The sequence below is a fragment of the Culex quinquefasciatus genome, chromosome 3 (assembly GCF_015732765.1).
Source record: "Culex quinquefasciatus strain JHB chromosome 3, VPISU_Cqui_1.0_pri_paternal, whole genome shotgun sequence".
NCBI classification, from domain to species: Eukaryota; Metazoa; Arthropoda; class Insecta; order Diptera; family Culicidae; genus Culex; species Culex quinquefasciatus.
In genome coordinates, this window is record NC_051863.1 from 177,738,511 (window position 1) to 177,753,891 (window position 15,381).

At 35.1% G+C, this 15,381-nt stretch overlaps 1 protein-coding gene across 1 annotated transcript; it reads left to right on the forward strand.

Annotated features, from left to right (window-relative positions):
- Positions 1–2,464: 2,464 nt before the first annotated feature.
- Positions 2,465–13,176, forward strand: LOC119769703. Its single transcript, XM_038263132.1, has 2 exons — positions 2,465–3,268; positions 11,483–13,176. The coding sequence occupies exons 1-2, from the start codon at positions 3,117–3,119 to the stop codon at positions 12,855–12,857; spliced, it is 1,527 nt and encodes a 508-aa protein (XP_038119060.1). The 5' UTR covers positions 2,465–3,116; the 3' UTR covers positions 12,858–13,176.
- Positions 13,177–15,381: the final 2,205 nt, after the last annotated feature.

The following is a 15,381-nucleotide window of genomic DNA, read 5'->3' on the forward strand; positions in this document are numbered from 1 at the left end:
CCATACCGTAAGTATTTAATTTGTACTCTTCATTTTGCGGAAAAATCTCAAACCTATCAAAGTCACACCGGTTTGCGGTACCAAAAATACAAAAAAAGTGTGCCATGACAGCCACACTTTTTTCTAACTATGGTACCCCTGCGCGATTTTGACATTTCGGGCGTACACCATTCGTTACGCCTTATTCGCTTAAAAATCTGGATATCTCAGAAACTATTGATTTACTTTCAATATTATGTTTACTTAATGAGCGGAAACTTTCACACAGAAATCATTTTTTTAATTCCGAAGTCATTATTTTCCGAGACATCGCGAGTTGAAAAATGAAGAATAATTAATTGACACTGAGAAAAAAAAAGATTCACAAAACAGTTCAGACTCGATTATCCGAAGTTCGTTATCGGAAGATTTGTATGGGACTTCGGATTCTGTGGTTCAATTTTAGTCAATTTGAATAGTTGATTGCCTATCAAATTACAAAATGCCTTTTTTCAATACGTCAACACCGCCATCTTGGATTTACAAATCACTTTACTGCCCCCATGATTGCATAAATGTCCTATATGCATTTTCAACAAGTAGAGAAAACGAGCTTTGAAAAAGTTTTCTCATTAATTTTGAATATACAATCATTATACTAAAAAATCATTCAACATAGTTCTCAAACATGCTCTTGTTTATGCTTTTGATAAGTTTGTATTGAAATTTGTTTTGTTTTTTCTCTTTCAATTTGAAAAAGAAATTGACAGAGTTATGTGCAATACAAAAAAAGGGGATCAAGTCTCCCCACTCTCCCCTAAGTTTTTTAAATGAAATAATCAGTCATTTGAGAGATTTGTGTAACCGTGAAATGGATTAAAACCCTTAAAGATGGCCGGTCTGTATAATTGCTGACTATATTTAAAAGATTGGAGAATCCGAAAGATATAATAATTTCTAGAGGGACATTATCACGATGGGACTCATGTTTGAACATTTTTCAGATGGGACAACCAAATTTGTCGTTGATTACTGAACTTCTGGAACAAAGTGGTAAATATTATAAGTGTAGCTTAAAGTAACTCAACAAACGAAGCTATTCCAATATCTAAGTCAAAATCGACAAAAATGCAAATGGGAAATTTATGCGAAGATGGGCAGTTTAGAGTAGTTTAGGGGTCAACGTAAGCTAGACATACAAAAATAAGACAACGCAATTTTTTCCGTGATTCGATTATCCGAAGTCAATTTTTTCCAAGACATTATCGGTTTAATCGGGTCTGGTTTTTTTTAAAGTCTCAAAAACAGGCTATAACTTACAATTTTGCCGAAGACTCCAAATCGATCAGAAAATTCCTTCTCAAGATACGGATTTTTTTCAATACAAATATACACATTGAAAATCTTGAAAGAACATTACGTTTTGCCTTCCTCACCTTACTGAGGAAAGACTATCAAATCACTCGAAAAATGAACTTTTTAATTAGACCTCCTAGACCTACCTTCATTTGTACGTATCGACTCAGAATCACCAGTCTGTGTGTTTGGCTGTATGTAGACATGCATACCGAATCAATGTCACTGGAATATCTCGTCACTGACTGAGCCGATTTTGACCGTATTGTCCTCATTCGGTTCGTCTTGGGTTTTCATGAGTTCCTATTGAAATTTATATGAGTTAGTAATGCACATCAAAAGTTATGCTTAAAAAACTGCTGCATATAAATTTTACAGTTTGCAAAAAAGGGTGGTTTTTGTATGAAAACCTGCCATATTATATATTTTTAGAAAGGTTCTAAAATTCCCTTTCTTGTGGATTAAAAATTTCCAAGACTTACCTATCTAAAATTACAAGCATTTTAAAAAATGGTCTGAATTTGCATAACCTCAAATGGTCGGGTCTGATCGTCACTAAAAAGCCGTGTAGAGGGATGCCATTTTCCTCAAAGGCGGTGTCTGTATAATCTTGACAAAAAGTCTGTAGGCAGTCTGTTGTTTTACTCATCACTTAAGTGATTGAATTGTTATTGAATTATTTTTATTAGAACTTCTTAGGTGCTGCGATCACGTTAGCGGAGATCTATAAACCATGTGGATACTTTAGGGAGGTTGGAATCACTCTATAAATGAGAGGAAGGCACCAACCACCTAACGGTGGATTAATTAATGTTTTTTTTAGAGAATTCCTCAATTTACTAGCTACCTAGCGTTTCCATCAAAAACTTTACTCCTTGACCAATTCAATGGAGACGCACGATTATACAAAACTCATCATGGCTCTCTAGCAAACGAACCACGCACGCCAAGGGTTACAATATTATAGCACCATCGTTCGCATCATTTCACAACCACAAAACAGACTTGCTAAAGACACAAATCCACAGTAGTGGCGCGCGCGATCACAACCACCGTTACTCGTCGTACCTCTACAACACGGTTCCGCGATAAACCGCGAGATTTCTGAGACTGAGAGCGCGAGCGCAAATCAAATCAGCGCCCGGCTTAAGCCAAGTACGCACACTGACGCTCGAGGGTATTGGTGACCACAGCTTGAGCGTTCAGTCTGTGAAGCTGCGTAGCAGGAGTTGGACCAACTTGGAGGACCGTCGACTATTTGTCCGTTTGGCCCGGAATTCGGAATCCGGATCTACGTGAAGCATACAGTGCACTGTAGAAATTGAGGAGGTCGACTGATAGATTTGTTGGTGTGGTCGTCAGGAACGGGTAGACCGACCTGCTGCAGGTATTCCGTCGTTCTACCTTCTGTCTTCTTCCATGTATTGGTCAGAGCATGAATGAATCGCGCGCGCACATACAACGTGAGCAGAACAAGTCCCGTGTTCGTGTGCTGTGGCGAGGTAGAAGTATCGCAGTGGAAGCAACCAGTAGCCAGTCGACGTCTAACGAAGAAGGAAGAAAATAATAATTAAATAATCTCTGGGAAGCAGTAGCAGTAGCAGATCCAAACAACACACCACAATCATTTAAATTTGGACGCGACCAGGCGCCGTAAATAAGTCGATTAATCTCGCGATTGCGGAATTTCGTCGTGCGTAGTTGCGCAGATGTTGTATGCTGCCGGGCTGGTCGTCGTCTAACGAAGAAGCAACGAGAGACAGTCAGCAGCCCTCGGGACGATGGATCACGAACAGCAGACGGCCCAGTTTGCCGAGCTGATGCAGGACATCCGGCGGATCAACATCGACGGGGAAACAATTGAGCTGACCTACCACCTGCGGAAGTTTGCCGAAATCTTCCAGCGGTACATCTCCGACGACCGGACGTTGAGGTGAGTGGCTGCAATTATACACACGGGCTTGATGGGCAAAATGGGCGATGCTGCGATTCTTTACCTGCTTCCTGGATGGGGGTTTCGCGGCTGGGTCTCAGGTCTGACGTCGAAGCTGCTATTGTTAGAAGACGGTGTGAAATTTAGACAAGATGTTGATGATGAGAGGCCAAAACAACATCGTACGCGAAACACGTTTTCCTCAAGTGGCGCTGCTACGATTTTGGGAAGTGCGTAGTGAGTTAGCATTGTGACTTGTTAAGACTTTTCTGAAAATTAAAAAATCACTCTAAATAGCACGACGAATTTCATAACATGTGCAAAGCATATCGCACAAAATGTACAATCTGTTGCTCGCAAGCAACATGAAACCCGACACCAAATTCTTGTTGGAACCCGTGGAGCCTCTTTGTGAAGGAGTCTGCAAAGCTAGTGTTTAGAGTTTGGGCTTTTATCTTGCGATTCGTTTCGTTTCGTATACGCGCTGTGGTGATTCGAACAGTTTGAGCATAAAACGTGAACGACATTGGGGGCAGGCCCCCCCAACAACAGCTGCAGCTGCTGCTGCTCGGGAATGAATACTGGACAAACCAGTTCCGCATTTTCAGGTGAAACTATGCGGCGTGTGAAGTGTTGTTGTGCGGTATGTTGGGACATGTTTCGGTGTCGCTTTGATGATGTTTTTTTTTAACTTTTTAGTATCGAATCACCATTATATTGTTGTCATAATTTGACTCAATAAATTTAAATATGATACCGAAAAATGCTCTAAAGTGATCTGAGCATATGCTATTCAAGATGTCATATTTAAAGTTTATATTTAGTTTTTTTTTTTATGAAAGCAAAATAAGCTAAATGTTGCAAACAAAAATTTTGGTCCTGTTGGTTAATTGATCAAAACTTATTTTGAAAGATTGCAAAATAAAAAAAGGTGTCCCCATTCGATTGAAAATTAATAAGGCTGATGCAAATATTTTTTTAAAGTTTTTGTCCCTAGTCTCTGGCCGGGGTCGAGGGAGTCGAGGGAAGGGGTGGCAAAAAATAAAAAAATATATTAAAATTGAAATAACAAGCCATAGTCTGAGAATGCAAAAAGTGTTTTAAAATGCATTTTACACTAGTTCAGTTGTTTTGCAATCATTAGCTTTCAAAAAATGTAAGATTTGACGAAAACAAAAATTTTAGCGTTTTATAAACTTTTTGGCGGACAACTCAGCGTTCCCTCCTGGATGGGGGCGATCGTTCGCCAGCGTGGTCGCTGCCGGCAGTGGCAATACGGCCCAGCAAGAAGTTACCGGAGAAGATCTCTTTACCCTGCCAGAGTTCTTTGCTCTCGCAGGGGAGATGATGACGCGGTTTCGGACCTGCCGTAACAAGGCGGAGCAATTCCTGGCCCTTGGGGAGCTGATGATCAAGCACATCTATAAAGGATAAAAAACTGTGATCTAGTTTTTAAGCTTTTTCTATTTCTATCCCCTTTCCCTTGCAATTTTAGTAAGTTTCTCTTTTTTTATTTTTTTCTTACTCTTGGTGACACCTTTATTCACAAGCAATAACTGTTCCAAAATGGATTATGATGTAACACACAGCTGTAAGGAACTCCAAAACTCTGTTATGTACCTCAAAAGAACTTATTGTATCTTGAATATTCACCAATAAAACCGAATTGAAATTGAAATAAAAAAAATCAAACATTTTCAAAAAATCCTTTTTTTAGATCAACCCAAACATGCTAAAAATGATTTTTTGCAAATCCGTCGTAAAACTACTTACTTTTCTTGTCATTCTTGAACGACGAAAAAGCCTACTTTTCTGTGAAAAATAATAGAATCGAATAGCAACACTTTTCAAAATAAATTCTAAAAAGTTTTACTTTTCAGCACTGCAATGGGTTAAGTTTCTTGAAAAAAAATTTGTTTGCATCCTGATTTTTGGGCCAACTTTGAGGGGGAGGGGGGTGACAAAAACTTTAAATAAAAAATTTACCAGCCTAAACGTAAAAATAGTAGTTTATGCAACAAGTTGCAAAAAGAGGATTTTTTCAGCACGAGTCGTACATTTATCCAACGAGGTTCACCGAGTTGGATAAATACGACGAGTGCTGAAAAAATCAAGTTTTGCAACTAGTTCCATACAACACACACAAAAGTAGAACTTTTCAGCATTTATTTTGAAAAGTGTTGCTATTCGACGTCGGTCCCGGTTTCTCCTGTCTCGTCAGAGGCGCTGGAGCAGAAATCCCACGTTAGAGGAAGGCCATGCCCCGGGGGGCGTAGTGCCAATAGTTTCGTTTTTTGCTATTCGATTCTGTTATGATTGGTACAGAAAAGTAGGCTATTTCGTCGTTCAAGAATGACAGAAAAAGTAAATAGTTTCACGACGGAATTGCAAAAAAACTTTATTAAATAATATGTTCTTACCAGTTTACACTCAATTTTATAGTTTATATTTTATTTGATTTAAATAAAATAAGAGCAGCAAAAAATTTAAAAAAAATGTTATGTCCATCCACAAAATAAACAAAGAGTCAAAATATTAATTAATAAAAAAATAATTATTAAATACTTGCAAGGAAAATACATTAAATAAACTGCAAAAAAAAATCAAGAATGTATAATTTCTATGAAATGATTTTTTGTTTTAATTTACCGTAAAACGGGGTGACTTTGATAGCCGGGGTGACTTTGATAGGTTTGCGATTTTTCCGCAAAATGAAGAGTACAATTAAAATACGTAAGGAATGGTTTAGAAACATACTGACCGTGGTAGAGAAGTGTTCAAAGTATCTCAAGAAGAACTTTTCATAAAATTTTAAAAAGTTTAAATAGTTAGTTAACTATAGTTAAGAAAATGTTGATGAAAGTCATTATTTTAAACTTCTCAAAGTGTCATGATTTTCTCAATGAACATGATTTTTAATCGGAAAACGGAATGCATTTTCGGATTCTTTGGACAATTTTCCACTAGGAGAAGGTTAAATAAATTTGTAAATAATAAATAATTTGTGTTTTTGAAACACCATTTAAAAAAATCTCCAAATTTATAAGCAATTTCAGTAAAATAAATTTCATCTAAAATGTGAAAACTTGTGATTCGTGCTTCAAATTCTGTAAAAAATGCAAAATAAATCGATAATTTTATAAACAAAACCAGTTTTAACAAATTTTAGGCGAAATTTCGACTTTTTAACAATTTTACCTTAAATTTATGTGTATTTTGCTTAAAAGCTTACACACTTAGTTAACTAAATATAAACATTGTTTTTTTTTTCTTAAAAACTATATCAGCTACTTTAGTGATGGTACATTTAGGGTACAAATAAAGTTTGAACATCTTAAATATGATTTTAACAAGAAAAACTATGACTATCAAAGTCACCCCGGAATTAAAACTAAGGATTTTTAACGTAACTATCTTTTTAAACATTATTGAAAAAAACTTTTATTCCGAAATAGTGCATGGACATTGTGTAGTCTACCCCAGTACATGTTTTAAAAATAACAATCTTGAGAAAAACCTCACCTGTTGGAAAATATGCTTAAAACAAATTGAAATCCTATCAAAGTCACCCCGGTTTACGGTACCTTGACACTATATTTTCAAATGCACAAATTTCAGGAACTATCGATCCGTTTAATGTCAACAATTTTTTTTGGTCTCACCCATAACAATATTATCAGAATTCAAATGCAAGACTTACATTTGTAGAGGGCATAACCTTACACGGAGAAAAAAGAGTTCCCAAAATCGTGAACAAGCGTTCATGAATATGGGAACCTCGAACAAAGTGTTCAAATTTCATGGTACGTTTTTCAAAATCGTACCATGGAATTTGAACACTTTGTTCGAGGTTCCCATATTCATGAACGCTTGTTCACGATTTTGGGAACTCTTTTTTCTCCGTGTACATTAAAAAATGCAGATTTCTGGGAGAATCTTTAAATATTACATCTCAAAGTGTGTAAATTTACATCTTTTATGTCAAGGGTTGTTACGGAAAAGTCGAGAAAAAAATCCGCGCCAGATCCGCGCCGACTCCAAAACCCAATCCGTGCGAAATCCGCGCCATATAAAAAAACGCGACAAACATGATCAGTTGTGGATTCATATCCCACCTGTACCAAATGGAACCGTTTTTGCCATTTCTGAAACAATATTAGCATTTTTTGCAACACTTTAAATATCGTTGCTTTAAAAACAAATTCAGAAATAAAAATTTAAATTCGAAGATTTACAAAAAAATTAAAACCATAAAATATCACCATCACCAAATTATAAAATCTAGGGATTTAGTACTTGATAATTCTTGCCAAAACTTTACTCTGGAAAATCAAAACACGAAATTTCTATTATTTTCTTCTCTAAATTTCTCTAATCTTAAATATGACTCCGAAAATGATCCGAACTAAGAAAATGGCAAAAAAATAATAAAATAATTTTGAAATTTAATGATTTAATAATTTAATAATTCAATAATTTAATAATTTAATAATTTATTAATTTATTAATTGAATAATTGAATAATTTAATAATTCAATAATTTAATAATTTAATAGTTTAATAATTTAATAGTTTCATAATTTAATAGTTTAATAATTTAATAATTTAATAATTTAATAATTTAATAATTTAATAGTTTAATAATTTAATAATTTAATAATTTAATAATTTAATAATTTAATAATTTAATAATTTAATAATTTAATAATTTAATAATTTAATAACTTAATAATTTAATAATTTAATAATTTAATAATTTAATAATTTAATAATTTAATAATTGAATAATTTAATAATTTAATAATTTAATAATTTAATAATTTAATAATTGAATAATTTAATAATTTAATAATTTAATAATTTAATAATTTAATAATTTAATAATTTAATAATTTAATAATTTAATAATTTAATAATTTAATAATTTAATAATTTAATAATTTAATAATTTAATAATTTAATAATTTAATAATTTAATAATTTAATAATTTAATAATTTAATAATTTAATAATTTAATAATTTAATAATTTAATAATTTAATAATTTAATAATTTAATAATTTAATAATTTAATAATTTAATAATTTAATAATTTAATAATTTAATAATTTAATAATTTAATAATTTAGTAATTTAATAATTTAATAATTTAATAATTTAATAATTTAATAATTTATTAATTTAATAATTTAATAATTTAATAATTTAATAATTTAATAATTTAATAATTTAATAATTTAATAATTTAATAATTTAATAATTTAATAATTTAATAATTTAATAATTTAATAATTCAATAATTTAATAATTTAATAATTTAATAATTTAATAATTTAATAATTTAATAATTTAATTATTTAACAACTTAATAATTTAATAATTTAATAATTTAAAAACTTAATAATTTAATAATTATATAATTGAATAATCAAATAATTTGATAACTTAAGAACTTTCTTAAAAAAAATAAAATGAACAAAAGATCAATTGTAATATTTTCGTCATTTTTCAATTTAATAATTCGTACTTTTTACGTTTTTTGAGTCTGTATGTTTTGACAATTTCAAATTAAGAATTCTATTTTTTTTTTATTATTTGAATATGTAAATTCTGAAATTTCAAATTGTTGAATTCCAGATTTTTTACTTTTTTAAAATTTTAACATTACATTTCGCTTTTAGACGGAGATTTAAGCAGATTTCTAAGTGGATTTCGTCATGTTGTGATAATTGGGAGTAGAATCAATTCTACCTGAATCACAGTGGCAACAACATTTTTAATTTTTTCAATAAACCAAAAATTTAAAATTTTATATTTAAAAAAAAAAACATAGAAAATCTACAAAGTTTCATAGTTTCAATTTTAAAATTCTGTATTTTTTCGAATTTTGTTATTTTGATTTTAATAAAATTGGTATTTATTTGAATTGTTAAGCAGATGTTTTAAAAATAATGAGTTGTAATGTTATGTTTCATTAATATAACAAATCTCAATACATTAAAAAAAATCGCTCCATGAAGATTATTTCAAAGTTTCGTATTAAGAAAAAAACAATCAATAATTTTTAGAAGAAAATTTTCTTCATTAACAACTTCTTAGAAATTGATGTTTTCGCACTCAACGAAACAGATTGAACTTATTTAATTCCTAATAATATTTTCCTTTGTAAATTGAAAGAAATTCTATCGTTCTCAATTATTTTGTTTATCAAAATTGCTATCAGCGCGAAATCCGCGAAATGATAATATTCAACCATAAATTTGTTCAACCTTCCAAAATTTTACTTTTTTTTTGCATATAAAAGTCTCTTCAATGAACTTTTTTTTGGTAACATTTTTGACTACTTTTTTTTTGGACCAGAATTGAAAGGATGAGGTCGAGGATGCGAAAACTTTTGATAAAGTTTAGAAAAAAAAAATCGCAAAATAAAAAAACACACGCAAAACGAAACTAACGAATAATTTTAATATCAGACAAGAACTGTGAAGGCTAGTATGGAGATCGGAAGGAAAGGGGTCAATAAACAAACTTTACCAACAGCAGAACAATGGAAAGGGAGCGTTTTCTTGGGGCTTTTCTTCACCCTCTCTGGCTTGCTTTCGCTGCCGCTGCTGCCCATTTGAAATTTTTCTTGACCGGTTCCTTCCGATGTGCGTATACCGCTTGAACCAGGAATCTTGGATACAAATTATGCTTTTTAAGGATGAATTTATATGACATATAAGTTTTTTTTATTTGAAAAGCTTTTTAAAATACAAAGATTTAAAAAAATGATAAAAATAAAGTAAAATTATACTTAATGTATTCGAATTTGCTTTAAAATTAAATTCACAAAAAAAAAACAAAAAAATGGAAGATTATTTGGGATATCAATACAATGTTTATGTTATGTTTTGTCTTCCCTCCCACTTAAACATTTTCTCCTGCGATCATAAGTAAAAAAATACTATTAAATGACAGCTTTTTAGAAAAAAACAAATACATGTGCATTAAATGATTAACAGTTTTGAATACATTTAAAACGCTTATCCATCCATTACGACGTATTCGTCGCTTTTTGTCGTTCCGAGAAAAACTCGTTTTAATGTTTGACCTTGAATAAACCAAAACTAGAGCACGCAATGTAAACAATAAGAAACTCGCTTTGTTTGGTTGAAAATTCTGTGCGGGAGTCGGGCATGGACGTGTGCCAAACGCGTTCTGACTAAAATCCAGCCGTCCCCTAACATGACAGTTTTCGTGAGTTGCGCGTATCCACCGACAGATGGCAAATGGGCCTCGTAGGAGTCCGCCCAATAAAAACGCAACTAAAAATTTGCATGGGAAACTTTTTTTTTCGTGACGGCTTTCGCGGCATGCTCCCTCCAACTGTTCGAGACTAATATTTTAACGTGGCGTATCTTTAAACAAGTTTTTCAAGAAAATGATTCCAGAATGCTTATTTTGACGTTTTAAACCGAAACAAGGCTAAAACTATATTAATTTAAACTATTCGCCATTTTCAAATGTTTGGCTAGATGATATCAAAGCTCGCCATCTTAGGCCCACTGGGCCCACAAAAAGGGGTACGCTGAGTTTGTATGGGAGCTGTCAACATGCTCCCGGGCTGCTAAAATCCCTTTTTCGATTTGTCGCACCTACAACAATTTGCACGATCAGATCGAAACTTCTTCCATAATAGTAGTGATAACAATTCACGGAGTTCCGGTTTTTGTTGAATATCTCAGAAATGAAATCGAATTTTGAGGATCTGTGAATGTTAAAATTTGAGGCATAGAAAGCTGCACAAAATGGTGTCCTTAACTCAATTTGGCCCATAGCACCTCTACCGCCTTATTTTTGCACATTTATATTTTTCTATTTTGATAAACTTTTGCTCTACGAAAAATTCAACTTATCTTGTTTTGTGTTTGTCTAGTTTAATTTTAAATATTTTCATTGTTAATTTAAATCTTGCATAATTTAATATTTTTAACAGAAACACGATAACCAAAAGTCAAATAATTTACAATAGTTTTAAAATAATTCCTCGTCATTCATCTGAAATATTCAAGGGTAAGAGTATTCAACACAACTAATACTAGCCTTACCTGTTGAACTCCTAAATAAGGTTCCAACGAATCATTTACTACTACCAACTTAGACCGTTTATAGCAGCTACACAATGACCAATTAGCACCAAATTAATCACACACTTTCACTCTCCCCCAACAGCGACCTGTTCAGCTACCTCAACCGGGAAGCGTTGGCCGATGGCAAGTTTGCCGTTAACATGGCCGCCGTGTTCGCGTCCCGCCAGCTGGACGATCTGGTCATCAAGGAGACGAAGCTGCGCAACGCGATGCTGACGATCCTGCAGCAGAACTTTCAGAGCATTGAAAAGCTAAAGTTTGAAGGGATGAGCAGGTTCTACAACTCGATCACGCTGCTTGGCGAATACTACCACAGGAAGAAGTTTGCGAATGGGAAGCGGATATTGATTTTGGGTCAGAGTTTGCTGCTGCTGTTGACGACGGAGCTGGAGAGTGAGATTAAAAAGTGCGAGGAGTTGGAGGGGTACACGATCGATCCGGAGTTTGCCAAGGTGATATTGACGCAGGTCACGCTAAACGGGGGTGAGGCCAAGACGGAACACAAGCAGGAGATTGACGATTTGAACTACTCGATACGAAAGTGCCTGATCAATGTGGGTGGGATGAGTTCGCGGGCGAAGGCTTATCTGCTGATGGCGCTGGACTTGTTCTACATGAACTTCAACTTGGGCCAGAAGCTGCTGGAGAAGTTGTACGGCAAGTACCTGTTTGAACCGGATGAGGACACTTCGACAAAGCCGGAGGGAAAGAGCAGCGATGGGCCGGCACCTGCAAAGAAGGAGGACACCCCGGTGGTGGAAAAGTCTGAGTCAAACTCCACCGGCACCAGTGGAACGGGTTCCAAATCAGCATCGAAGAAACCTGCCGAAAAGACTGATCAATCGCGCAAGCAGCAGCGCAACTCGAAACCTGCCCCAGTCAAACCCCGTCGGAAAGAGGAACCGGTTTCACCGGTGGTCACAAGCAGGCCATCCCCGTCCACTCCGCCCAAGAAATCTCCCCAAGCGCGTGTTCGACCTTCGCTGAACCACACGTCCCCACGCAAAGATCAGCAGCGCAACGTCAGAACACCCGCGGCCACAACCACCCCCAAGTCCCCCCTCCAGAGGCGTACCCCGCCGGAAAAGCTCAAGCAGCTAACCACCACTCCACCACCCCCGAACCCATCGGTCCTAAAGCAAAACTGCAAAGCCACCGCCAAGAACCACAACCACAACTCGACGACCAGTCCCAACACCAGCTCCAACAACTCCAACTCGCCCGGAAGTGGCCACGGCGGTGGCGGTGGCGGTCACACCCAGTCCGGTGGTGGCGGCGGCGGTGGCAAACCCCTGAAGCTGCAGATGCCCACGTCCGGAACCGGAACTGGACTGGGACTCGGCCACGACGACAACGTCGAGAACCTCGCCTGGGACGATCTCACGCTGGAGGACGAATCGCCGCAAAAGATCAACCCCCACACCAAGTCGTTCCTGTCGTTTCTGGCGCAAAAGTGATCTCTTCCTGCCGGAGTAGGTGGGACAGCTGCAACAAATGTGCCGTAAAACGTGTAACTATTTTAAAGGACGAAAAGTGCATTTTAATTTTGTCTGTGGTAAAAATGTCGATTTTGTGATATGCACGTCGGGGAGTCGTCGGAGAAAGCTTTTAGAATAAACCGTGTAGGACAACCGGAGCAGGGAGCATCTGTTTCTTTCCGGGGATAAATAGAGTTTTTAAGAGTCGATAGATTAGGCGCAATTTTTTGTCCACGTTTTTTTTTATTATTTCCCTTTCTTTGTTCTTCAGTGGTAATATATTATTTGTTTAGTAAAATTGGATAAATTTTGCTTCAATTCAAAATTGAAAGAGTTTCATTGTGTTAAATTCTGCTGCCGCATTTGTCTCTGGACTGTTAATACTTAACGTTACTTAAACACTAGCACTAATTAATGGTAATAAGATACAAGATATTTTTTTTCTTTTTTGAAACTAGTGGGTAGAGCGCGACGACCGTTGTAGTTGGTATGTTTAGGTGTAATTGTTTTATACAAAGTTCGCTAGTAGTTGATTTCCTTTTCGCTAGTTAGACTTTAGACATTAGGGTGGTCCAAATCCGGACTTTTTTGGGGCTACCCCTTGAAATCAAAGATTGACCCATCACTAGGCTAAATTCCAAATTTGAGCTCATTCTGACTACGGGAACCCCTCCCTCCAATCGCTCAAAGTTTGTATGGGAAAAATCGTCAAAATGTATGGAGAAAAGCAACTGTTTTACTTTTTTACCTGTGGAAGGTGCCATAATTATCCGATTCTTTCCATTTCTCAAATGTAGAACCTTCATTAAATTTAGAACAACTTTTCCGAAGACACCATATTTTTAGGATGTTTTCCCGCGAAGTTATTAGCGCCCAAAACTGACCCTTTTTGCGCGGCCAGCTGTAAGGGGCTACCTAACAACGATGTTTATTTCCAATTCGTACACGCACGTGCTCTCTCTCAGGTTCAAACTCTCTCACGAGCTTGCTTGCCTGCCTGCCTGCCTGCCTGTTTACCTACAAGCGCGCGCTGTTTCTCTGCTTGGACTCTTGTCGTCGTCGTCGTTTTCGTTTGCTATCCGCTGCGCTGCGTTGTTGACATGTTTATTATAATGTTGAACTAAAATGCCAGATTTGTTTTGAGATATAAAATTTAATGTAATATATGATCAACAATAGATATCATATTATAAGAGCGTGTGAGAGAGAATACAAATTTGATGAATTAGTTCATCCATGAATCGTCATTTGTTCTGATCCAAACTCAATTACAAACGTTTTGGATCTTAATGTATTTGCTTTTGTTACAAGAAATACCATGCAGTTTTTTTAGATAAAAAAGGAAGGAATTTTCTTTAGATTTTTTTTTTAAACTGAATCCAAATGAGTATCTTAAAAGAAGGCCTGAAGGTAGTTAACGATTGTGCAGAAAGAGATGTTTCCTGAATCGAAAAATTTACAGGTAAACTGACAAAAATGATAAACAGTTGCAATATTTGTTGCAGGTGGTCTAGGAACACAGAAAGAAATTTCCAGAGAGAATAAAATAATAACTTTAGAGAGTATGAATGAAAATTTGCAGCAATAATTGTAAAATTGCCTTGATTTGTTCTGATTTGTACTAAAGTATATTTTTGTTAAAGCAAACTACCTAAAGGAACAACGTTTGTATTACCTGAAGATTTTTTTTGAATCATTATCAAGATCATTATCATGTTTCTTTAGCGTATACGAAAAACTGCGTATAATGCTTGGAAAAACAAACAAACCCTGTTCTTATGACATTTGCTGTAATTTTTTAATCGAGCCTAAGCTGTCTTTTCTTTAAACTTTTTTTGTCAGTGCAGTTTTTTTTATTTTTGACATAATTTAAGAATTTATATGCTAAATATATCTCAAAACAATCCTGCTATTTTAGTTGAAAATTATAATAAACATGCCAGAAACGCAGCGCAGCGGATAGCAAACGAAAACGACGACGACGACAAAAGTCCATGCAGGCAGGCAGGCGAGCAAGCTTGTGAGAGAGTTTGAACCTGAGAGAGAGCACGTGCGTGTACGAATTGGAAATAAACATCGTTGTTAGGTAGCCCCTTACAGCTGGCCGCGCAAAAAGGGTCAGTTTTGGGCGCTAATAACTTCGCGGGAAAACATCTTAAAAATATGGTGTCTTCGGGAAAGTTGTTCTAAATTTAATGAAGGTTCTACATTTGAGAAATGGAAAGAATCGGATAATTATGGCACCTTCCACAGGTAAAAAAGTAAAACAGTTGTTTTTCTCCATACATTTTGACGATTTTTCCCATACAAACTTTAAGCGATTGGAGGGAGGGGTTCCCGTGGTCAGAATGAGCTCAAATTTGGAATTTAGCCAAGTGATGGGTCAATCTTTGATTTCAGGGGGTAGCCCCAAAAAAGTCCGGATTTGGACCACCCTATTAGACATGTGTTGTAGTAGTGTAGGTATGCGTAATTTTGGAACGGCCAACTTCCGTGACGATGC

Excerpts from the sequence above, each read along its gene's own strand:
- LOC119769703 (XM_038263132.1), top strand. The coding sequence starts at position 3,117 with ATGGATCACGAACAGCAGACGGCCCAGTTTGCCGAGCTGATGCAGGAC. Across the intron at positions 3,269-11,482 it reads TCCGACGACCGGACGTTGAG|CGACCTGTTCAGCTACCTCA; the intron begins GTGAGTGGCTGC and ends CTCCCCCAACAG.